The sequence below is a fragment of the Lissotriton vulgaris genome, chromosome 6 (genome assembly GCF_964263255.1).
Source record: "Lissotriton vulgaris chromosome 6, aLisVul1.2, whole genome shotgun sequence".
NCBI classification, from domain to species: Eukaryota; Metazoa; Chordata; class Amphibia; order Caudata; family Salamandridae; genus Lissotriton; species Lissotriton vulgaris.
The window spans coordinates 1,284,812,328-1,284,838,896 of record NC_141694.1 but is presented as its reverse complement, the minus strand read 5'-3'; the positions used below and the strand labels follow the sequence as shown (position 1 = coordinate 1,284,838,896).

General features: G+C 46.0%; 1 protein-coding gene across 1 annotated transcript in view; it reads right to left on the bottom strand.

Annotated features, from left to right (window-relative positions):
• The window catches only part of SOS1 (SOS Ras/Rac guanine nucleotide exchange factor 1), an 897,181-nt gene that overhangs the window by 565,920 nt on the left and 304,692 nt on the right, over positions 1-26,569 (bottom strand). Inside the window, exon 7 of the mRNA XM_086927418.1 lies at positions 1,947-2,057. Within this exon, the coding sequence (XP_086783544.1) occupies positions 1,947-2,057 (111 nt within the window). The remainder of the gene's footprint in view (positions 1-1,946; positions 2,058-26,569) is intronic.

Sequence of the window (26,569 nt, the reverse complement as noted above, 5' to 3'; positions counted from 1 at the left end):
GATAATCTCACAACACCACTGCAAAGTGCTCTTTTAAGTAGTCTGGCAGCCAGGCACCACCACGTTAATCATTTCCCATAAAGCATGGGTGGCCCGGAAAGCAGGCATGCGGCATTCAAATACCGTAGGGCTAAACTTACAGGACGGAAAACAGCTTTCCTACCACCTCTAATTTTTGAGACACCCTGTCTAGGAGAACAGGAGGGAAAGCCTTCAGATTCTGATAAGTGCAAGAGGAGGCCTGCACCACCAAGCTTTTTTGGTAAGACATGGTTAGGGAGAAAATCTGGATCGAATGGAGCCGGTCTATCCCAAGGGGCAATGAGTCTGTTCACAGCTGGTCTAAAAGTGAGACTGTCAAACGTCAGATTGATGGGATCAAGCAAGCCCTCACTGAACGAAAGCCGCAGTTCTGATGCTGGTAAGGCAAGCTACAGGTACTCAGAAAGTAAGTGGACCTGGTCTCCACTGCAGGTATGGCTAACTCATGCTGCACCACAGCCTCCCTCAGTATGGCATGGAAAGAGGTTACTGGGTGGGGGTGGGGGGGCGGGGGGGGGGGGGCGCTGGCCATAATGGGCACTCCATTTCCAGTTCTGAGGATCTGTTGTCTATTGCCGTTCTGGGATGCCAAGTAGTCAGCTGTATCTGACGATGTGGAAGCCAGGAATTAGGCCACCTCCATGCGGTCACTGCCATCATGTGTTATCACCTCAGGCATTTCGATGTGTTCCAAATCTAAACCAAAGGTATGACCTAGGGCTTCCTAATACTTTCGGCATGATGTGAGATTCCTGGTTATGCTCAACATCTTCAGCCAATCTCGGAGTTTCCCTCCTATATAGCATAAGGATAGACTTCGTTTTAGTAGGCTCTTCCTGTGGAAGGGGCATCGTTATTGGTAACGCCCGTGTTTGTGTTAGTGGTACTGGTATCAACACCAGTGAAGAAAACACTGGTAAGGATATCTCCTAAGCACTGCACAAAGTTGAAAGTTTTGTGTGAAAAATGCTGTAGAAAATATGAAGTCACAAACAGCAGTTCTGGATAAAAATCAAAGTGGATGGAAAAAGAGGAACCCTAGTCGGCGCGCCATAGTGGCAGTATTTTGTTCCAGTGACTTTATACGAATGCTGCGACCAGCACAGAGCTGGCAGTAGTACCCCCTACTGGTGTGGGTGAACTACTGCAAAGTTTCCAGATCAAGCCTTGGCCTGGGGATATTCAAAAGGGGACGAACCTGCAGGTAGAATATCCATAAGAATAAAAAATGTTCTGCTTAACGTAAAGGAAAGTTTATATTGCATTAAGACAGAGGAGAGGATTACCACCCATTGGATTCCAATTGAAAATGTGCATTGTTATAATACCCCTGTAGCTGTTATGAGGAGTGGTTATTTTCTAGAAACATGTTATTAATATTTAAGTGCATTTTTTATGCTGTGGCTAATGAGTTGGCTACGTAACTGACAAAGTTCTGGTGGGATTTTTAGGTTTCAGAGATGGAACAAAAGCAGTAGCACCAGTATATTTTCCAAATAGAATGTAGAAGCTTATGCTAATTGACAAATAAGAAGGTATATGAGTGATGTCTGATTGTTTCAGCATGCACTGTTGGACGTATTGGCAATTTGGGGATCAAATGCGGTCTGTTGCAGTTTTTTGTCATACTCATTGACATATGGGACGTGTAGTTTATTGACCGCTTTTTTGGCTGCTAGTGAATAAAGTTAAGAAAGAAAGGCATAATCCTCTCCTGTCCATATCAGAATAAAAACTTACCAGCTTGAAAATGGTTTTATTTAACAATGGTCAAACCGATTAAAATCTTCACTAGGCTCCCATACTTTATGAACCAAGTAACCAAACAGTTTTACAAGGTTGTCTGGGAGGACTCATTTCAAGCTGATAATTCCTAAACATTAAAATAAAAACTCTGAGCGTACCTGTAGGTATAGGGCTGCTCCAGGCTTTGATAAATGACTGAGAAAATGGTCATGGAATCCACTCCGCAGCACTTCTTGTGCATAAGATTCATAAGGATCAAATGCCAATTCCTTCAAAAAAATAAATGGGAAACATGTAACTCAATGAAGAGATAGAAAACACACAATTGCAGGATAGCAAGCATTACATCTCCTCCCGCAACAAAAAATAAACCCTTGTAGGTTAAAACTTAGTACAACAGTAGAATACATTATCACTTACTTGATTTGTCTAAATTTAAATCTGGACACTTCTTAAAAAGCAGCAAAAATATACAAGTCGATAAACATGTTCTACACAAATAACCAATGCTCTTCATATCTTAATTGATCTTAGAACACACACGTACATCAATGAGGTTTGAATTCTCTCTCCGTTATTGTAACCAGTCTTCATCCTAGAGCAAGCACCACGGGGAAAAAAAACTCTGAAAGGCACACTTACTCCCGATGCCTTCATCAGGAAAGTAGGTAAAGGGTTGCACTCTCAACACTGAGAACTGTCCTCCAGGATCCAATAGTGTCCTTGTATCAAGGTTTCAAAATGATTGAGACTCTGCTCGAGAAATAATTGTCCAAAAATTTATTCATATGTATTTCTGGCTTGTTAGATTCACAAGCATTTATTATTCATATTCCTTCAACATTTCGCACTCATATATTCCCAATGCATTTCGGCATTATGCCTTCATCCGGGGATAAATTTCTGAAAACGAAGAAATACTTGTATTTTACATCGTGCCAAACATAAGTTCGAACATTATCTAATGTGCGTTAACTAATATCACAGTAATTACAGGCGAAGTGCATGAGATAGTGTAGAGGAAAATAATTCAAGAAGAGGGGTTCAAACGCGTGGTGTAGTGCTACATTTTACGATATGGGTGCATAGTGGTAGTGGAGATAGTGAACGATGTTCGTTCCATTTCGTGAACTGAGCGAGGTGACTAAAGAGAGTTATCTTACCGGCCGTAACCATGACTAGCATGCAGCATTCCTAATTTCAGTATAAACACCTCGGTGCCTAGCAAGTTGCATTACGAGACCGTGCGCTTACCGCGAAAGTACGTCCGTGACAGCCAAAGCAGTCGCTGATTTCAGAAAGGGTCGGACACCCGGAAGTGAATATATCAGGAAGGTAGCTTGAGAGCGCGACTTGTTAGGGATGGGGTGTAAAGAATGTTGCTCGAATAAGCGCTAATAGGGGACGTGTTCAAAAAGGTGCGGAGTTAAGTGAGGGTAAACAAAACGTGGAAACTCAGACAGTTACAAAGAATCCGTCCTCGTTAAAATTAGCAGTGCGTGCAAGGCTCATGTGAACTACTGTAATTAAACACGAGTAACAAGTTAAAAAATGATAACATGAAAAAACCACTCTGCGCTAATAAGGAGTCATGAGCTGGGGCCCCAGCTATTAAAGATAACACGAATATTCCACTCGGTCGTTAAGTCCGAATGGTTTCATGCTGCTTAAGGTGAAAATCCAATAGTTTTCTCTTTTCAACAGTTCTATGTGATTGTCCTTTCCTTCAAGCTGTCTGACTGTTTCCAATGCACAGTACCTCAGTTGGCTGATGCCATGGCCAGCTTCCAAAAAGTGTTGAGCTACAGTGGATTTTAGGTGTTTGTTCCTTATGTTCGATTTGTGCTCATTCAATCTAGTCTTAAGTTTTCTCTGGGTTTGTCCCACGTAGATTTTGCCACATGGGCATTTTAGCATGTACACTGCATTGCTGGTATCACAGGTTGCTGTAGCACCTTACAGAGATTCAGAGCCAGAGGGTACCCACATCATGTCCTCGACCAGGCAGTTCAACGATCAGAAACCAAAACCAGAAGTCAACTACTTGCTTACACTCCAAGAACCGATACTGATACCATCACCATAGTCTCCAAGTATTCAACAGCAAGTCATCAGTTCAAACAAATTGTGAGAAAACACTGGGAAATCCTAAGGATAGAACCGGATTTCAATAAAATCTTTGAAACTCAACCCACCTTTGCCTTCACAAGAGCGAGAAATCTAGGTGAATTATTGAAAACTCCTTCAACCCATACAGTGTACAAAGGAACAATCCCATGTAGAAACTGCAACCATTGTAATAACGTCATTCAAGGGATCACAGTTAACCACCCCATGAAGGGCAATAAGATCAAAGTAAGAGCTACAGCAACCTGTGATACCAGCAATGCAGTGTACATGCTAAAATGCCCATGTGGCAAAATCTACGTGGGACAAACCCAGAGAAAACTTAAGACTAGATTGAATGAGCACAAATCGAACATAAGGAACAAACACCTAAAATCCACTGTAGCTCAACACTTTTTGGAAGCTGGCCATGGCATCAGCCAACTGAGGTACTGTGCATTGGAAACAGTCAGACAGCTTGAAGGAAAGGACAATCACATAGAACTGTTGAAAAGAGAAAACTATTGGATTTTCACCTTAAGCAGCATGAAACCATTCGGACTTAACGACCGAGTGGAATATTCGTGTTATCTTTAATAGCTGGGGCCCCAGCTCATGACTCCTTATTAGCGCAGAGTGGTTTTTTCATGTTATCATTTTTTAACTTGTTACTCGTGTTTAATTACAGTAGTTCACATGAGCCTTGCACGCACTGCTAATTTTAACGAGGACGGATTCTTTGTAACTGTCTGAGTTTCCACGTTTTGTTTACCCTCACTTAACTCCGCACCTTTTTGAACACGTCCCCTATTAGCGCTTATTCGAGCAACATTCTTTACACCCCATCCCTAACAAGTCGCGCTCTCAAGCTACCTTCCTGATATATTCACTTCCGGGTGTCCGACCCTTTCTGAAATCAGCGACTGCTTTGGCTGTCACGGACGTACTTTCGCGGTAAGCGCACGGTCTCGTAATGCAACTTGCTAGGCACCGAGGTGTTTATACTGAAATTAGGAATGCTGCATGCTAGTCATGGTTACGGCCGGTAAGATAACTCTCTTTAGTCACCTCGCTCAGTTCACGAAATGGAACGAACATCGTTCACTATCTCCACTACCACTATGCACCCATATCGTAAAATGTAGCACTACACCACGCGTTTGAACCCCTCTTCTTGAATTATTTTCCTCTACACTATCTCATGCACTTCGCCTGTAATTACTGTGATATTAGTTAACGCACATTAGATAATGTTCGAACTTATGTTTGGCACGATGTAAAATACAAGTATTTATTCGTTTTCAGAAATTTATCCCCGGATGAAGGCATAATGCCGAAATGCATTGGGAATATATGAGTGCGAAATGTTGAAGGAATATGAATAATAAATGCTTGTGAATCTAACAAGCCAGAAATACATATGAATAAATTTTTGGACAATTATTTCTCGAGCAGAGTCTCAATCATTTTGAAACCTTGATACAAGGACACTATTGGATCCTGGAGGACAGTTCTCAGTGTTGAGAGTGCAACCCTTTACCTTAATGTATTACGCCTCCGAACAGAAGGCGATACTCTGGTGATCCATACAGACTGTGGAATTCACTAAATAAGCTGTGCGCCCAGCAAATAATCCCCGTCTTCATCAGGAAAGTAACACTACATACTGCCACCTCCGGCACCTTGTCTTTCAATAGTCCTTAGATTTATACTTCAAGGAAATCTGAAGTCACGCATTCAGAAAGATTCAACATCGTTATACGCCTACTCAGGCAACACTACCCGCAATTTCACCATTTACATTACTGCTTCATAAACATAGCTGTAAGCTTATCCTATTTAGCCTGTCCCCAACTCTTTGTAACCTAACTGTAAGCTAGTCTAGCATCCCTCTTCTTAAAGCAGGCCACTGACCGCTTTGACACATGCAGAGATGACTGAATTGGTCCAACATACAGAAATGACACGCATTCACAAGACTTAATCATGTTGAACAGCCACCCTGTTACTTACATAGTTTTAGAAAAAAATGTGTTTGTAATATTCATTTTAGTGACCCTGGAACACTGAACGAATGTACCTGCAGGGAATTAAACCTATGACCATGTCGAACACAAATTCCTGGAGTGAACACATTAGTGCAATGAGCCACCAGATCCAAACTTTGCCCCAGGAACCTCCAAATCCAAATAACTCAAAAGCTCATTTAAAAGCAAAACCGCCCATTTCATCTCACTGTACCATCCCCACTTAGCTTGGCATTAACATATTGCTGCACACACTTTCTCTGAGCTGCACATACCTAGCCTCCTCTATCGAAGACTCTCTGATGTTCTCGGAGCAAGCCCAGCTAAAAAAACATTAGCCTCGTAAGCTAACAATTCCAGCAATACCATATGACTATTTCGATCCATTCCCATTCCCATTTGAAACCACATCACTCACAGTCAACTCAAATTCCTAACATGCATTTGCAATGCAATAGGTCTCGTATTTACGCAAGTTTAAGCTATTGGCATTGAAAATGACTATGCCTTTTATATAGGTTTTAAAAACCAAAACATAAAAAAAGGAATTGTACTTTACAATGCCAATAGCTCAAACTCGCACAATGCAAGACCTATTGCATTGCAAATGCTTGTTCTTTTTTACCCACCATCGCCTTTTCCGCCGAACATTCAGCTCTGCTATTTTATGCTGTGCTGCTAAGGTATGAACTAATATCCGTATGCAACTATTTGATCTAATGTTTTGCACGGAGCTTCAGATAAAAACATTTGCCAGGAAAATAATCAAAACAATAACAAAGTCATTTGTTCCCCTTGAAAATTGCAGCATGGCCCCCTCCAGAACCCGACACCATGGAGGTAATGTCTTCTTGATGGGTGCACATGGATCTAAAGACATGCGGCAGGATTAGCACTTGTAAAGGTAAATACAATTTGAATATGGTAATGGCGGTTGTTACGGAGCGTCGGCGCTTAAAGAGACAACGCTGATGGTTGTATTGCTGGGGGAATCGTTTTTTCCAACTTTGGGTTCGTTCAGGTGATGCGGGTTCTGAAGTAGATGTGGCGCGCACGTGCCTTTGAATAATTAGGGCGCTGTTAGACATTACGTGCCTCCGACTGGCTTTTCTATTAGCGGTGTCATATGGCTGTCAACATTGCTTAGGCGCAAAGCAATGGTGAGGCTTTTCCAGACGAGCAAATAGACAACCATTTGACATATCCGAACAGTAATGCAAAATAATAAGCAGTCAGACAATTTTAGCCAAAAGGAAGCTAAAATAAGTTAAAGTGACGCGCAGCGTTTACCCTGCAGGAAGAAGTAGCGGCAGGCGCGATAATTACAAACAGATGGTGCTGCTGCTCGCTCCTGCAAGGTAAACGCCACACATGCACGAGGGCTCATTGGGAACAGTGCAGTACATGCAGGAGTTTCCCAAAAAGTCCTGAGCGATTCCAAGATGTCCCTCCTAAGCACCGCTTGCGCGCTGTGTAGATGAGACCTAAAAATTATCAAAAGCACAATCAAAGAGCCGTGGAACAAAGGAAATGACTTGGTCTGGAACCACTAGAACCCTTGTCAAATCAACCCAACCGGATTGACAGTACACTACAATGATGCACATTGCGTCTTTGGAATAGCATGACCAAACAAAAACAAATAAACTCAAAACCCAAATCTCTATCCTCATTGTGGTACTGAACGCTTTTAACAAAAAAATCAAACATTTCAAAATATAATAGAGAGGAAAATATGTCCCTGTTATCCATAGGTTATCTACACTCCAAAAGAAAAGAAACAAAATCCTGGAACAATAATCTAGCATTAACGAACAAGTTACTTACCTTCGGCAAGAGACATATTAGTTCTAGATTCCATACCTTCGAATTACCCCAAGGCATCAGACTGGATCCAGAGACATTTTTTCATAGCAGCACCGGTAGTTGGCATCAGTTGGCGCCGCGTTTATCAGCGTTGTGATCGCCAGGATGACGTTGCGGTATCTACGTAGACGCCGCCCCTGCGCTCCGACGTCTGTTCTTTACATGACATTCCACGCCAGAAGCACAGAGCCATGCAAGACACTGACCACTGGTGCACTAACCTAGGGCCCCCCTGAAAGGGAGTCCCTTACACTAGAAGTCAGTTTACAGAACGAGGAGGATGGGTGGGGCAGTAAGGAATCTATAACTAATATATGTCTCGTACAGATATCTCGTTACCGAAGGTAAGTAACTTGTTCATCTGAAGGAGACTAATAGTTATAGATTTCTTCCCTTAGAATAGATACCCCAGCAATACCAAACCCAGAGGTGGGTCTGCGAACCAAGTTCACACCAGAAAGTCCTGGAGAACTGTAGGACCAAAGAAAAGCAGTCTCTCCGGACTTGCCTGTACAGGCATTAGTGTTTTGTGAACGTGTGCATGGATGCCCACATGACTGCCTGGCAGATTACACCAAAGGGGACTCCATGTCCCAAAGCAGTAGTGGCTGCAGTCGCCCTGGTGGAGTTGGCGCGCAGTCCTACCTGAGGCTCCTTTTTCGCCTAGGAATAAAAATTTTTAATGCAAAGGACGACCCATCAAGAGATGGTCAGTTTTTTCATGGCCCGACCTTTCTTGGCGCCAACAGAGCCAAAGAGTTGATCATCCACCCGGAATTGTTTTGTGCGATCCAGATAAAAAGATATCACACGTTTTGGATCCAGACGGTGAAGTCTCTTTCACCATGGAAGGGTGCGGAGGCAGGAAGAAGGTGGGCAAAGTGATGCTGGTCTCTCCTATGTGGAAAGAGGTAACCACTTTGAGAAGAAAAGAAGGTTGGGTTCAAAGGACAACCTTGTTTGAATGAACAGCATGTAAAGGAGGTTTAGAAAAAAGAGCCTGAAGCTCACTCACTGTGGGAAAGTGCCATCTTTCGTGCCTTGGTATGCCCCCACTTTTTTCTGAACTGCTGATGTGCTTTGACTGAGTGTGCCCTTCGTTCCTGCCAACCAGTTACCCAGGGCCTGTGTTCCTTCCCTAAAACTGTGCTGAAAATAAAAACCCAATTGGCATCTCTGGCCACCTGTCAGCCCCTAGTAAATGGTACCCTAGGAACCCAGGGAATGGTGACCAGAGAAGACCCCTGAGGGCTGCAGCACTTAGTGTGCCACCCTCAGGGGCCCTGTACCCTGGCACCCACACACTGCCTTTGCAGGCTGAGTGCCTAAGTACAGAACTAAACCAAGAGTCGACAAGGCACACATTCCTGTGTGCCATGCCCACAGAACCCACTGCCCTAGCATACTCAGTCACCCCTCTAGCTGTGTGCCCTAAGCCAGAGGTGTGGGTACAGGTGCATGAGCCCTGTGCCCCTACAGTACCTAGGGCCATTCATGGGCACTGTAAGTGCAGTGATGCCATTAAGAGTATATGGTGCTGGGAGGTTGTCATTACGAACTCCACAGCACCATAATGGCTACACTGAAGACTGACAAGTTTGGTACCAAACATCTCAGCACATTAAACCCGCACTGATGCCAGTGTGGGATTTAATGTGCAATGCACCAGAGGGCATCTTAGAGATACCCTCTGAAAACCTAACCTACAATCCACGTCTGGGCTGAGTGGCTGCAGAGTCTACCACACAGCAGACATGTTGCTGGACCCCTGGGTGGAGAGCCCCCGCTCTCCTGGGCCTGCAACAATGTACATCCCGGGCGAGGTGCTAGGTCTCCTCACCCAGGATGGGCATGGGGAAGCCTCGAAGGCATGCCGCCTCTGTGAGCTTCAGACCATTTGCTGTACCCAGCAACTGGCCCTCACCAGTTCTAACCCCCACTCTGGTGGGAAGACTGGCGGGAAAAACTAAGTCAGGAAGGAGGATGGGGGCCAGCCTGTGCCAACCCCACCCCTCAGGTGGGGGGGAGACGAGGTGAAGCACGACCCCGGGCTCCGGCCATCTTGTAGATGGGGAGCCCTGCCCAATCCCAGGTAGGCCAGGGGGTGTATTCACCCCAGGACAGGGACCCATTGGTCCCTGTCCTTGCCCTACCTGTAACGCCCCCAAATTCAGTATTTAGGGGCTCCCTGAATCTTCCTTCCTCAGATCCAGATACGAAAAAAAGAAAGAAGATCAAGAAGAAGAAGATCCGCCGTGCAGCTGCTAACAGGACGACAACAACTGACTTGGCCCCAGCCCCACCGGCCTGTCGATCCTGGAACCTGCTCCTGCCTAATTCCGGCGACTCCTGCGGACAGCAACCTTGGGACACCCAGAGGACCTGCCTGCCTTGACCCTCAAAGACTGGGACTCCCATCAGCAGAGACTCTGCTGCAACAACATACCTGGTGCCAACCAGGAAGCTCCGGACCAGCCCACTCTGCAGCTGCCGGGCCCAACCGAACCAAGACCACAAGGACGTCTCCCGGTGACAGCCCTGCACCCGGCGCCCTACAGCTTCCTGTGCCTCCCTTTGGGGTACCTACCTGTGCTCCAAGATCCCCACTTACCTCTCGAAGCGCTGGTCGACCCTGGAGGTCTCTGTCCCCGAGCCTGCAGCCTTTGTTCCTTTTTGACCTTTCCCATTGGATAAAATTGAGCGTCCGACGGCTCAAGAGCACCCTGCACCCAGCCACCCGAGTGCCGCTGGCTGTGCCACCTTTGTCCTACCCTACTTCCCCCCCCCCCCCTTGCCCTGAGCAAGTGACCAGGAGCCCAGCTCCCACAGCCACGTGGCCTGCTAGCCAGTAGCCACCAACCAAAGGCCCCCTTTTACCCACTGGATATCATTGGGCCTACCTACCTCTGCACCCGGCCGGCCCTGCGCTGCTGAGGCGGAACCGACTGTACTTACCTGACCCTGGTGGACCCCCGAGTCTATACCCGGAACCTTAACTTCACCAGCCAAGAACTCACCTGGAAACCAGTAACTCACTTACCTGCCATTGGATAACATTGTGCCTTTTCGAGTCAAAATGGGTCAAAGTGTGAAGTTTTGAAAACTGCAAATGTTCACATAAAAACAGCCAAAGTCCGAATTCCGAAGTACTCACCTACAAGTAGGCAAGAAGCCAGTACTGTACCCTGGAGCCCAGTACTGAACCGCAAAAGTAATCCTTACCGGGTTTACTAGTAAGAAAACAAGTTACTTAACTGTAACTTTTGTTCCCCAGTATTGGTAACTTTCATAGATTCCCATGCTTTGTATCATTCCCCGTCGTCGGAATGGGAGTCTCTGTAACAAAAATACCATAGCTGTAGGTACAAAAGACAATGGAAAAAGGCCTAGGCCTCATTCCCTTTTGTAGCATATCACCCTCTTTGTATAAAAGAGACCAAACTTTGGCATCAGCCAATCAGAAGTGCCTCACCACTTAGAACCTTCCTGAAGGAACCTCAGAGCCTCAGATTTTCGTAGCCGTTGTGTACTTAGACACCATATCTGTTGTAGGCTGAGCTTTCCCCGGGGAGGCGGGTGGGCGCATGGGAATCTATGAAAGTTACCAATACTGGGGAACTAAAGTTACAGGTAAGTAACTTGTTTTCTTACCCCAGTATAGGAACTTTCATAGATTCCCATGCTTTGTATCAGAGTAGCAAGCAGTTGGCAAGATAATCACATTTTGCATCGTAAATTATAGCAATAGACAACATGACATTAGATACAAAATGTGAAAGACAGAAGGTGGGAAAGAAAGGAAAGCTCACCCTTAGTGGAAGAGGTTCCTCAGGACAGCCTGTCCTACTGCTGCATCATCTTGTTGCAGAGATTCCAAGCAGTAATGCTTGGTAAAGGTGTGAACGCTGCTCCAGGTAGGAGCTCTGCAAATATCCTTAATTTGCACCCCGCAAAGAGGGCTGTTGAAAAAGCCACAGATCTTGTGGAATGTGCTCGGATCTTTCCAGTCAGAGGTTTTCCTGCAGCCTTGTGACAATGTAGAATGGCACTCGTGATCCATCTCGAAACACCCTGTTTGGATAGCGGAAGGCCCTTACTAGGACCCCCGAAGGCTACAAATAGTTGAGAAGATTTTCGAAAACCTTTAGTACGTTCCAAATAGAATTTCAAGCATCGCTGCACATCCAACGAATGCAATGCTTTCTCTGCTGGCGTAGAAGGTTGAGGGAAGATCGCCTTCAGAATGACCGGTTCATTCAAGTGGAAATCCAAGGGAACCTTTGGCATGAACCTAGGATTAGTCCTCATGATCACAGTGTTTCTCTTGAATTGAAGGAAAGGCTCTTGGATGGTCAAAGCCTGTAATTCTCCAACACGCCTAGCCGATGTGAGAGCAAGAAGGAGAGCCAATTTCCACGAAAGATATTTCATGTCAGAACGATGGACTGGTTCAAATGGACCCTTCATGAGTTGAGAAAGGACCAGATTCAAATGCCATGTAGGAGGGGGAGGTCTCATCGGTGGATAGACTCTGAACAAGCCCTTAAGAAATTGCTTGATTATCCAGGAAGACTACAAGGAAGGACCGGATCCTGTCCTTCTGGACCGTGACAAAGCAGCAAAATGGACCTTAATTGATGAAGGAGAGTCCCGACTTGGCCAAGGACAGCAGGTAAGGTAGGATCTAATGAGGCTTGGAATTGAAAGGATCAATGCTTTGTTTCCTACACCAACAACAAAATCTTTTCCACTTACGGCGGTAAGTCTTGTTAGTTGAAGGAGCCCTTGCTTGGGACAGAACTTCCTTAATCTCCCTTGACAAGGGCAGGTTCATAAACTCTCGCTGCTCAGGAGCCATGCAGTCAGGTGTAACGACTGTGGATCTGGGTGCCAAATTTGTCCGCCGGACATCGTGAGCAGATCCGGCAGAATACTCAAAGGTAAGGGAGGAGCTATCGACAACAGATGGGGCTCGGTGTACCAAAACTGGTTCATCCTGCACGGTTCCACCTTGATTTTCCTGATCAGTCGTGGTATCAGAGGAATGGGAGGAAAAGCGTAGACAGATGTCTTCGTCCAAGCTATCGAAAGCGCATTTCCCAGTGAATCTCGATGGGGAAGCCTGCTTGCGTAAGACCGGCATTTCTTGTTGGTCGGAGTGGCAAAAAGATCGATGTCCGGCCTGCCCCACAGGCTGAAGACCTGCTCCAAGACTCTCTGATTCAATTCCCATTCGTGGCTGACTGAGGATGACCTGCTCAGTCTGTCGGCGTTTTCGTTTAGGACGCCCGGCAAGTGTTCTGCCTTCAGTGACATCCTGTGAAGGATCGCCCATTCCCAGACTGCTGAGCTTCTTGCGACAATGGGCGCGATCTGGTTCCTCCTTCCTTGTTCACATAGTGCATGGCTGTGGTGTTGTCCGTCCTGATAAGCACTTGTGAATCTTCCAGGCGAGGAAGAAAAGCTTGTAGAGCCAGTCGTATCACCCTGACCGCTGACATATAGGTCTTGCATCTCTGCTCCCGGATCACTGACATAATATCGAGCCCATTAATATCGAATTACAAAAATATCGAGGGACAAAATATCGAGTTTCTATCTTCATACAGGTAAGTACAAAAATATCGACTCTAAAATATCGAGTGTAAATAATATAGACTGTCAAAATATCGTTTTTTTATATGTCTTAAAATTAACTTAAAACTAATATAATAATAAATATATTTAATATAAACTTAGTTAAAATGATTAAATAAATGTAATATTAATAAATAATTAATGTAAATTACAAAAATATATAACAAATATTATATATATATATAAATACATATTATTAACTAAACATATATAATATTTTTACCGTAGCATAGCAAAATGGTTAAAATTTATTGTAACAACTATAGTGAATTCAACAGTAGAAAAACGCTGGATAGCGTAGGGGTAAAAATTACTATTCCCACTCCAGTGGGTGCAACAGTAGGGAAAACGTTGGATAGCGTAGGGATACAAATTACTATTCCCACTCCAGTGGATGCAACAGTAGGGAAAGCGCTGGATAGCGTAGAGGTAAAAATTACTATTCCCACTCCAGTGGGTGCAACAGTAGGGAAAGCGTTGGATAGCGTAGGGGTAAAAATTACTATTCCCACTCCAGTGGGTGCAACAGTAGGGAAAGTGCTGGATAGCGTAGGGATTAAAATTACTATTAATTAATTAACAATTTTAATTAATTTACATAATTAATTAATTATTATTAAATTACTTCCAACCCTATCCCCCTATAAACTCTCAACCCACTACAGAAAATAACTTACTCAATATTAATTATTTATCAATTAAATATTTATAATTACCAATTATATTTTAATTAATTACCAATTAATAATTAACAATTATTATTAATTTACATAATTAATTAATTATTAAATTACTTCCCACCCTATCCCCCTATAAACCCACAACCCGCTACAGAAAATTTACTAAATATTAATTATTTATCTAGTAAATATTTATAATTAATTACCCATTATATTTTAATTAAATACCAATTAATTAATTAACAATTATATAATATATATATATTTTATATATATAATATATATAATATATAATTATATATATTACATAATTAGTTAATTATAATAAAATTACTTTCCACCCTATTCCCCTATAAACCCACAACCTGCTACAGAAAATAATTTACTAAAAATTAAATATTAATCAATTATTTTTTACCAATTATATTTTAATTATTTACAAATTAATAATTAATTAATTGATTATTATTAATTTACATAATTAAATAATTATAATTAAATTACTTCCCACCCTATTCCCCTATAAACCCACAACCCGCTACAGATTTATATTACACAATTATTAAAAAATATTAAAAACTACCTTATTTTCGATTTTTTTTGTCTATATTCTATCTAGTCGATATTATGTCTAGTCTATATTTTTGATTCAATATTTTGGCTATTAATATCGATGTTACTCGATATTTTTGTAGTCTATATTATGTCTGGTCGATATTTTGGCTAGTCTATATTTTTTACTCGATATTTTGTCCAAACGATATTTTGGAATCGATATGTCCGTTTACAACTGCTCGCCAACCTTCCAATGACGCGTCCGTTGTTACCACTTGTGGAGTCGGGTCGCTTGCGAAGGATAGACCTTGGGACAAGTTGTTTTGATCTGTCCACCATAAGGCCGCTTCCTTCATCTCTGGAGTGACCGTCACCCTGTCCTCGAATGAACCGTGGACCTGTTTCCACTGATTGTCTAGTTGCTCCTGCAAAGGATGCATCTTTAGTCTGCAATGGGGAATTAGTGGGATACACAACGAGATTACTCCCAGTAGAGACTTGTAGCGGCGTACTGAAAGATACTTTCTTGTTTGTAAGTCCTGGGCCATGGTTTGTAATTTCTGCCTCCTTTCTGGAGTAGGGAAGGCTCTTGAGAGCTTCGAATCCAAGATGGCTCCCAGGAAACGAGCTCTTCTGGACGGGACCAGGAAAGACTTCTCGTTGATCAGAGTGAATCCCAAGTTCTGAAATAAATTGGTACAAGCTTGAACAGCCTTCAGCGCTGCTTCTCTGGACGGAGCTTTCAGTAACCAGTCGTCCAGATAGGGGGAAGACCTGAAAATGGTTTTTTCGCAGGAAAGCTGCTACTGGCGCCAGCATCTTTGTGAAAATTCTTGGGGCTAAGCGGAGTCCAAAAGGTAAAACCCTGAACTGGTAATGGCTCTTGGCTACTGTGAATCGCAGAAACCTTCTGTGCGCTGGGTGAATCGGAACGTGGAAATAGGCATCCTCGAGATAGAGCGTGGCCATGAAATCCCTCGGGCTGATCAGCTTCAAGATGTCCTGGAGAGACACCATCCGGAAGGACAGAGAGATGAGATAGGTGTTTAGCCCCCTGAGGTCTAAAATGGGGCGCCACTTCTCTAGCGTCTTCCTCACCAAGAAGAACCTGGAATAAAATCCTTGACCCCTTTGGTTTGAGGGGACCGGCTCTATCGCTCCCTTCCGGAGCATCTGTTGAACTTCGAGCCGAAGGAGACGCTGGTGTTTCGATGGAGTGGCTGCCGGGGGCTTGGGTGGAGGGACTTGCGTGAATTCCAAGGTATGCCCTTTCCGAATGATGTTGAGCACCCAACGGTCCGATGTTATCCTGGACCAGTTTTGAAGGTATTTGTTGACCCTGCCTCCAACTGAGGATTTCCTGAAGGAGGGTCCAGTAGGAAGAGCCAGGAGGCCGCTATTGGTGCTTGGACGAATCCCGTCCTCGTCCAGCCTGCTTTCCTTTATTGTAAGGCCTGGAGTAGTTGGTAGATTGGCCCTGCCGCTGTTGATAAGGCTAACGGTATTGCTGGGAACCTGAGCCCGTGGTGGAATAGCGTTGCTGTTGGAAGGATGCTCTGTAATTACCACCCCTGCCTCTGGATCCCTTGAAAGGAGACTTTCTGTATTGAAGGGCCCCCAAGGACCTGGAAGTCTCTGTGTCCTTCTTTATGTCTTGCAGGGTCTCGTCAATGAGTTTGCAGAACAATGCCTCTCCATCAAAGGGGAGATCCAAGACCTTGTTCTGGATCTCAGGCCGAAACCAAGTAGCCTTAAGCCATCCTTGGCGGCGGAGTAATGCCGTTGTTGCAATATCCATTGCACAGTCGATGATTTCCATCGACGTCGCCTCTCCTTCCTGTAAAATCTTCTTTGCCTCAGACGTAGATTCCGGAGGCAGCTGGTCAAGGTACGGGGCAACATCGCACCAGAGCTGGCGGTCGTACCTACCCAGGATCGCTAGGGCATTAGCCGCTCGCACCAGCAAACTTGCCATCGATGAGAATATCTTTCCCAGGTTATCCAACCTCAGCCCTTCCTTGTCCGGAGGAATTGTTAGTGGAGCAGAAGGGTTACGTGATTTTCTCTGCGCCGCCTGCGAGATCACAGAGTCTGGCCTTGGGTGACCTGTTAAAGCCGCAGGAGCATCATCAGTTGGCTTGTATTTTTTATCCAGGCGCAGTAGCACCGGGAACACCGTCGCCGAGTGTTTCATAGCCTTTATGCCCTCTTTCCATAGGTGATCCACAATAGGAATGGACCTAATAGTTTTCCGAAAGGGTTCCTTAAAATCATATAAGAAACAATCTGTAGTCACTTTAGGCATGGCCAATTTAAATCTTGCAGCCGCTCTCTCCATCAGCTGATGGAAGCCCCCAATGTCAGCTGGCGGGGAGTCCGCCGGGTCCGGAACTGGTGACGAGGGATGTTCAATGACATATTCATCATATTCCGTATCGGGATTAGAGACATGATCTGACTGCTGGTCCTCATCCGAGGAATCATCATCATCATGGGACTCTTGTAATCCACAGGAATCCTGATGGAAGGACGTTTGAGGCTGAGGGGAAGCTTGAGCCGGAAAATTAGGCGTCACAAATGAAGCCGGAGCCCCTTTAGGTGTAGCAGGTGTCGACGGAACTGGAAGAGGCCTACTTGCCTTAGATTTGTAGTCCTGCAGCATTTTATGCAGATCTTGAAAAAAAGATGCTGGCACTGTAACCATTTCCTATTCAGATTGCTACTGCTGCAGCTGAAGATGACCAACCTCCTTGTGGCTGTATTCGCCCTCTGAGTCAGTGTCCTGGCATTTGACAAAAAGCTGGGAGGGACTATTGGCATAGCTGTAAGCATCCTGTTCATCCTCCTCTGACTCCCCTCTTGAAGGAGCATGGTCGGCAACAGGGGAGACACACTCCTCGGAGAAGTCATTTCTGGCGTGATCTGCGTCACAGAAATGGTAATCCTGTTTTCTGTGGATAATGTCGTCGACGGTTGTATCCGCGTCGTCGACGATGAAACTGTTGACACACCAGCTGTTGTCATTGTCACAGTAGTCATCGTCGACGTCCGCGTCGACGAGACCGTCGTCGTCATAGTCGTCATCATCGACGTCGGCACCATCATCGTCGACACGATTGCAGCCTTAGTCGACGACGGGATCCTTCGTCGTCGACGGCACCTTCGTCGTCGACGGCACAATTGTCGTCGACGGCACAATCGTCGTCGACGGCACAATCGTCGTCGACGGCACAATCGTCGTCGACGGCACCTTCGTCGCTGGCACCTTAGTCGTCAGCGTGTTCGATTTCTCCGTCGACGGTGAGGCCACCGCAGTCGACGGTAGCTTCGTCGACGAACCCCCTGTCGACGGTATCTTCGACGACGTCCAACCCGATTTCGGTGTTTTCGTCGACGGAACTTCCGCCGTTGACGTCTTCGTCGTCGAGGACTTTGAACTCCTCTCAGAAGACTGGGTTTTGAAGACTGAGGCAGTCTTCTCACATGTAGAAGGTGTAGTTGGTCCTTCCCTCTCCTTTACACTTTTGTGAGGAGATTTGCTGGGACCTGGGCTCTCAGACTCACTGGGGGTCTTTTTTGAGGCCTTTGAAGATCTTTCCAAAGAAGGGGAACCCCTACTCCTCTTCACTGACCTTCTCGTAGAAGACATCGATGCTGCATCCTCACTGTCACTTGAGATAGTCTCCTTCCTGGATTTAAGCTTTTGAAGCCATGTCAAGAGCCTACCCTCACGGTCCCTGAGGGTTTTGGTTGAAAAGGTGCGACAGATCTTACAGTAAGCAGCCTGGTGGTCAGGATAGAGGTAATATATGCAGTCCTTATGCTTATCCTCCACAAAAAGCCTTTTCTTGCCACAGGTGGAACAAGGCTTGAAAAGGGCTTTTTTCTTCTCAATTTCCGACATCCTGGAAGACAGCAACAATCCTGAAGTGAATCTGAAAGATTCTGAAGAAAATCCTGAAGTAAATCCTTTTGAAGAGTAGAAGTTGAGCAGAGCTCAAAGGAGACTCCCTAAGCACAATGTGCGGTAGAACATCTGAGGCTCTGAGGTTCCTTCAGGAAGGTTCTAAGTGGTGAGGCACTTCTGATTGGCTGATGCCAAAGTTTGGTCTCTTTTATACAAAGAGGGTGATATGCTACAAAAGGGTATGAGGCCTAGGCCTTTTTCCATTGTCTTTTGTACCTACAGCTATGGTATTTTTGTTACCGAGACTCCCATTCCGACGACGGGGAATGATACAAAGCATGGGAATCTATGAAAGTTCCAATACTGGGGTAATCTGTATTTTCTCCATAGGAACCCATTGTCTGCTTTTCTATGAAATTTCTTCTATCTACTTTTGAAAACTTTAAATATTCTTTAAAAATCATACGAAATACTGAAACGCAATTGCCTACCTGTTTTAAGTTCAGACCCCAGTGCTGGCCCTAGATGCCCAGTACTGGATTACAAAAGTAGCGGGATCATACTTTACCTACAACCTGAATTTTCTCCCATTGAATAACATTGCAAGTTTGTCATGGAAAAGTTTCTAAGTGTGGACTTTTAAAACAGCTTTATATTCATGAAAATTCACCACAGTAACTAAAACGTTTTTGCTAATCTGGTTTCAGCTTAGACCCCAGGAATGAATCTAGGATCTAGCCCCGGAACTACTAAAGTAATATGTACTGTAATTAAGTGTACTTTTAAGGTAACAATCCATTGAGCTCAATGCTAAAGTGTGCCTAGACTGGAGTTGCCTTCAGCAACTCCTGTACCTATTGTGTTCACCAACGTTATAGCTTCCTTCCAAAGTAATTACATGAGAGTTCTCATATCTAGCAAAGTATATTTTTATGCGTGTTGGTTCTAAAAATAAAACAACCATATCTTTGGAAAAAAAAACATTGGCTTGGAGTTCAGTCTTTGAGTGTGTGAAATCCTTTGCTGACTGAGTGTGTACAACAAATGCTTTGCACTACCCCTCTGGTACTGCCTTACTGCTCGACCAAGCTACCACTTTTGAGAGCAAGGTCAGTCCTGACTTTAACCTCTGTTATACCTTTGGGGTTTGTGGACTCTATACACACTGTACTTCATTATTGTACAGTATATATGGAGCCACTTTCTCACACCCACCCTGCGAGCAGAGGTGATGGCTACCAGAAAAGCAGTCTTGAGAGTCAAGAGTCTGTGGGACAATTATTTAATGGCTCGAAAGGAGCACACATAAGGTACATTAGAACCAGGTTCAAGTCCCACTGGGGCATTTTGAAGGGAATAGGAGGAAATAGGTGAGTAATGCTATTTAGAAATCTATTTACAATAGAGGTCTTGAAAAGAGACGGCTGATCAGGAAGCTGAAGAAAGGCAAAAATGGCCAAAAGATAGCCTTTGAGGCTGCCCAGAGAAGAGCCCTGCCGGGCCACAGAAAGAATGAAGAGGAGAACCTCTGATAGAGAGGCAGAAAGGGGAGCGACAGCCTTTTCTGTGCACTATGCCACAAATTTGTTTCATCTACAGACGTATAGGGTTTTAGTGGATGGACGCCTGGCTGCCAAGATTACATTACAGACTTCAGGAGGAAGGTTGAAAGCTGTCAACTGTCGCCGCTCAATCTCCACTCAAGAAGGTGCAGGCTGGACAGGTTTGGGTGGAGGACCGTTCCCGGCTGCTGCGACAGAAGATCTTCCCTAAGAGGCAGTATGATCGGAGGTTCGATGGCCATGTGCAATTGATTGGGATACCAGACTCTTTGTGCACAATCCAGAGCCACAAGAATGACTTTGGCCCGGTCGCGCTTGATCTTCTTCCGCATTCTGGGCAGAAGTGGTGTAGGCGGAAAGGCATATAGAAGAACACAACTCCGCACGAGACAAAAAGCGACACTGAGCAAGTGTCGCCTTGGAAATTCCAACGTGCAGAACTGCTGACATTGCACGTTCTCTTCAGTGGGGATCAGAATTAACAAAGGCTCTCCCCACTACTGAAAAAGACCTTGCACCACCTAAGTGAAGACGCCGTTCTTGATCTATCATGCACCTGCGGCTGAGTTTGTCTACCCTGGCGTTCAGAGAACCTGCCAGGTGTTGAACGACCAGGGACATGCCCTGATGTTCCAGCCATGTCCAAAGGCGAAGCGCCTCTTGACATAGGGTCCACAATCCCACCCCGCCACGTTTGTTGCAATATCACATGGCGGTGGTGTTATCCGTGAACACCTGGACTACTCTTCCCAAGCAGAGGTAAGGAATGCCTTCAGGGCAAGACGAATTGCCCAGAGCGAATTGCCCAGAGCTCCAGAAGGTTAATGTGGAGCCCGGATTCCGTCAGAGACCAGAGGCCTCTGATCTGCACCTCCCCCATGTGGCAGACCCACCCCAGTAGTGATGCATCTGTCACCACTGTGAGCTCTGGTTGGGGAAGGGAAAGGGATCTGCCTTTGACCCAATTTCGGTTTGTCAGCCCCCACTGCAATTGGTGTGCAGAGCCCTCCAAGATCTGGACGTAATTGGAAATATTCCACTGATGCTGTTCCCACTGGAACTTCAGGTCCCACTACAGAGCCCGCATATGCCACCTGGCATGACCCACCAGCAGGATGCAGGAGGCCATGAGGCCCAGCAGCCTCAGAGTCATCCTGACCGAAACCTGGGATAGAGGCTGAAAGATCAGAATCCGAGACCAAATATCCCAAACTCTCTGTTTGGGAGGATAAGCCTGAAACTGTTCTGTATCCAGAACCGCCCTGACGAAAAGAAGCTTCTGGGAGGGAATCAGGTGCGACTTCGGCACGTTGATAGTGAACCCCAGCAAATGCAGGAGGTCTGCCATAATCTGGAGTTAGGAGACGACAGCGTGGGGTGAACTCTCGTTCAACAGTCAGTCGTTGAGATAAGGAAAGACTGGAACCCCTGATCAGGGCAGATGAGCGAGAGACCACCACCATTACTTTTGTGAACACCTGAGGGCGCTGGTAAGGCCAAAAGGGAGCGGGGTAAACTGAAAATGCTTGTGGCCTAACGTGAACTGTAGGTAACGCCGGTGGGCAGACAGGACGGGGATGTGACAATAAGCGTCCTGTAAGTCCAACGCTACCATCCAGTCTCCAAGGCAGACAGGACCTGAGCTAATGTCAACATTTTGAACTTCTCCTTCTGGAGGAAGCGGTTGACGTCCCTGAGATCCAATATAGGACCCAGGCCTTTGTCCTTCTTGGGAACCAGGAAGTCACTGGAATAAAAACCAAGAACAAATTCTGGCACAGGGACTCGCTCGATAGCTCCCTTGGCCAAGAGAGCCTTAACTTTAAATGGAGAAGGGCTAAATGATCCTCCAACATGCAATGGAGTGTGGGTGGCATGGAGGGAGGGGTAGTCTCAAAAGAGAGGGAGTAGCCCCTTCGGACTATTTGCTAAATCCACCGCTCGGACGTGATGATGTGCCAGTGAGGGAGGTGATGGCGAATTCAGCCGCACACTGTCAACTGGCGGCCCTGAAAAGTCGGACTACGAAGGTATGGAGGCTGCTGCAGAGGGGGCGCTGGCGGACTGGCCTGCCCGTTGGCCCCAGACCGACGACGCTGGGTCCCATGTTCCAGCAGCGCAGAGGCTGGACAGATTGTGCAGGACTATGGCTGTGGGTGGAAAGTGTTGGGGCACCACTACCGTAGCCACGAAAGGGGTGAAAAGCAGATTCCGCTGGGCGAGAGGTGGTAGCGAGGCCCAAGGATCTGGCTGTAGCCCTAGAATCTTTAAAGCGCTTGAGTGTGTTGTCCACTTTGTCGCCAAACAAGCGACGGCCATCAAAGGGCATTTCCAAATGAGTCGATTGGACATCGCCCGAAAATCCAGTGGACCTCAGACAGGAGTAGCGTCTCAAGGCTACTGATGTTGAAATCGTCCTGCCTGGCGAGTCGGCAGTGTCCAGCATGCATCGTATGGCGAACTTTGCAGCATCTCTACCCTCAGCAACTGCACAGAAGAGAATGGCCCGGGCCTCCTCCGGGCAGTGTGGCAGCACCTAAGCGACCGTGTCCCACACAGAGTGGGTGTAACGGCCCAAGAGACATGTGGTGTTCACCGACCGCAGTCCTAAGCTAGCGGAGGAAAACATCTTCTTCATAAGGTGATCCAGCTTCTTGGATTCCCTATCTGGGGGAGCAGTAGGGAATGCGCCTTTGGAAGTGGAAGCTTGGACCACCAAGCTCTCGGGGATAGGGTGTTGGGAGAGGAAAATAGGGGTGTCCGGGGCTGGGCGGTGGCGTTGGGCAATCATCCAATCCACAAGTGTGCCTGTGCAGGGCTTGGACCAAGTGCCCAGAAGGATATTCCGGAGGCCCTCATTGAACAGCAGCAGGGGCTCCGAACTAGGCCACTGCCGGTTGAAGCAACTTGGTCAAGAGGTTGGTCCTGAACGCCACTATAGGAAGCTCAATGTTCAAGGCCTCAGCCGCCCTATGCTATACCATAGAGTAAGAGGCTCCCTCCTTCATAGCCACGGTAGAGGGCGAAAGCATGGCAAGGTCCGAGGAGGTGTCAAGACCACTGGCCTCACTCAACTCCTCTCTCCATTACGGTTTATTTTTATGTTATTTTGAAATTTTTATATAGCGCGAACAAGATTCTTGCAGATATCAGAGTGCTTTACAAATACATGGGATAAGAAAACAAGTGAGTGATTAACAAAGGTTTTTGTGCACATATGAGCAGAAGGTTATCAGTGGAGAGCAAAGTAGGGTAAGGTAACAGGGTACATAGAAGATCAGTCCAGACATGTAGTAAAAGGATAGATGACGGATCTCAAGAGTTCCATAGCTTATATTCAGGTGAATTTAGCCATGAGGATTGCATTTACTTCTTTTTTGAAAGATGCCGTGGAGGAGATAAGTCTGGTTTCTGGAGGGAGGGCATTCCAGATCCTGGGTGCCATCCCTGAGAAGGAGCGTTTATAGGTTTTTTCCTTGTGGAATCTTTGTGGTTTCAGAAGAAGATTTTGTGTGCTTCTTGTGGCTCTTGAATCACCTGAGATTGTCAGTTTCTGAGTGAGGTAGCTGGGCGAGTTGTGGTGTATAGCTTTGTGTGTCATGCAAGCGATTTTCAGATGGAATCTAGCTTCATAAGGCAGCCAGTTCAGGGATTTTAGGTCAGGAGAAATGTGCAAGCTTTTTTTTGATCCAGTGATAAGTCTCGCTGCGGCGTTCATAGAGGCTCTTCGTGGTGCGGTAGTAGAAATGGGAAGACCACAGAGGGCGACACTTCCATAGTTTATTCGAGGGATAACTAGGGATTGTACTGCAGTTTGGAAGTCCTTGGCTGGGAGGAAGGGTTTAAGCTTCCTCAAAGTATTCATTTGGAAATTAGCTCCCTTAGTTGCCTTGCTGATATGATGTTGCATGTTAAGATTGGCGTCAAGGGTTCCGTCTAAAGATTTCGCCGAGTCCATGATGGTGGGTTGGACGTTGAGTGCAGTTAGGTGTTTAAGCCAAGACTGAGGGATGGGGATTTTAGCGGGAGGTGCTATTAGAAGGAATTCGGTTTTTAGAGCGTTAAATTTGAGATGATTCTCATCCAGCCCTGACTGTGTGTTCCTAAGCGTTGTGTTGAGTAGTTTGATAACTTCAGGGGATTGTATTTTGAGGTAGAGTTGGGTGTCGTCTGCGTACATGTGAAACTGTACATTAGATGCTTGCAGCAGCGTGGTGATTGGCTCCATGACTAGATTGAACAATGTTGGGGATAAGGACGATCCTTGAGGGACACCTAGTGTTACAGGAACGGGTGAGGACATCGTGTTGTTGATCTTGAAATTCTGAGTCCGGTTATGCAGAAAGGAGGTAAACCACTTGAGTACAATCCCTGATAGACCCATTCTGATATTCAGCAGCTCGAGTAAGTTCTCGTGTTTGACGGTGTCAAAGGCTGATGAGAGGTCAAGTAGGATGAGGAGGCAGTTCTGGTCTAAGATTTGAAGTGAGTCATCAATTATGTGTGTCATGGCTGATTCCGTGCTGTGTCCTGCTCGGAAGCCTGATTGGTATGAGTTGAGAAGGTCAAACTGATCAATGTGTTTAATCAATTGGAGGTGTACACATTTTCCCAGCAATTTGGCCAGGGTAGGAATATTGGAAATAGGACAGTAGTTGTTTAGGTCCGTAGGGTCTGCTGTGGGTTTCTTAAGTATGGGCGAGACTTGTCCCACTTTTAAGGAGTCGGGATGAGTCCTTGTTGAAGTGAGCTGTTAATAATTTTGGTCCAAAGCGGGAGAAGCAGTGGGATGAAGTCCTTTACAGCTTTTGCAGGTAGGGGGTCCGTGAGGTGATTAGAGGGTTTCAAGGTGCTGAGCATTATGTCTATCGTTTCTTCTGTGAAGGTGTCAAAGGACGACCATGTGGCATTGTTTTTTGATTCAATGGGTGTTATGCTGCGGGGGCTGGAGTAAAGGCTTAGATCATTGAGGAGATCGTTCCTGATGATATCTGTCTTTAGGTTAAAGAACGCAGAGAATTCTTCACATGAAGTAGAGTGCTAGTCGTGTTATGTGATTGTTGAGGTTGTTCCTTGGATTGGGTTTTGATTAACTCAATCAGTTTTTTGGACCGATTTCTTGCTTGGTCAAGCTGGTGGCTAAAGAAATCTGCTTTTGTGCGTTTGATTTTCCTAAAGTAGGCGTTTCTCTTTTTCTTAAGTGTTTGAAGGTGCATAGCCGAGGGGGCTGATCTCCAGTTGCGTTCTGCCAGTCTCATGGCTCGTCTGTCTTCGTTAAGCATACCATTGTACCATGGTTTTGAGTTCTTAGCGGAGACTCTCTTAAGTTGCAGGGGGGCGACCTCATTAATTATTGAGGTCATTGAGTCGAGGTAGTGATCGGTGACAGTCTGAACGTCTGAGGTATCGGTAGGGCGTAGGAGGAGATTGTAGTTGCGGGAAGGAAGTGAGTTGGGGTTGAGTTTCCTCAGGTCTCTTTTCCAGACCTTAAGTTTGGTGGATTGAACCGGGTTGAGTTTAACATTTTCGTTGATGAAGAATGTGATAATGTGGTGGTCAGACCAGTCACAAGGTCTGCCAAGGTCGCAACTGGTCTGCGAAAGGGTCAACAGACGCCTCCCCTCCTCCTCAACATCCTCTGGCTGCCACTCATGGCGTTAAGGAACACCAGGGTAAAACAGTGGTACAAAAGTACCAGTCGGCGGCAGTACCAGAGGCGGTTGACGCCGGTCCGGCTCAGTGTCCAAGCCGAGGAAGAGGCTGGGGTCGACACCGGCTGGGGACCCCAACCTGCGTCGGTTGGGGCGGAGGTATCGTCAATGGATTATACGCCGGAGGTGGCGCAAGGTCGACCGGCGATGATCCGGATCCACGCCGGCATAAAAAGCCTAGAAGCCCCAGCAGAGTCAGCGGGGCCCGAAGGCACGCCGGCGGAGTCGGGCTGCTCAAAAATGGAATGGAGGGCTTCGTAAAAACTATGAAGTTGGGCAGGGGTTGCTCCGGCTCCGGTGAAGGGAGGGAAGCTCGGAGCAGACCCAGTAGGCTCAGCGGGCGGAGCAAAAGGACGATGAAATTTCACATCCCTCATCGCGTTGGCCGACTGACGCGGAGAACACGAAGAGTGACAGTGCCGTTAAGGCTAGGAGCTTACTTTTTATGAAGTCTATTGCGGCCTAGGTAAACTTTAAAAAAAAAAACTGGGGAAAAGGCCGCCTGAAATTTTGCAAAAAATCTATCAAGCAAAATGCGTGAGCATAGTAGTGTAGGTGGCTGGTATATGGGGTTTCCAAGACTGTTTATCAATCCAACGCATAGAAAATGCTTTTTTAAGGTTCATCCTAGCCGTTCCAACTAGTGCCCCAGTTTTTGATTGTCATTCGGAGTTAGGGCTGGTTTATATCTCCGACCTAATTAAGGCCAACCTCTATTGCTGTGGCATAG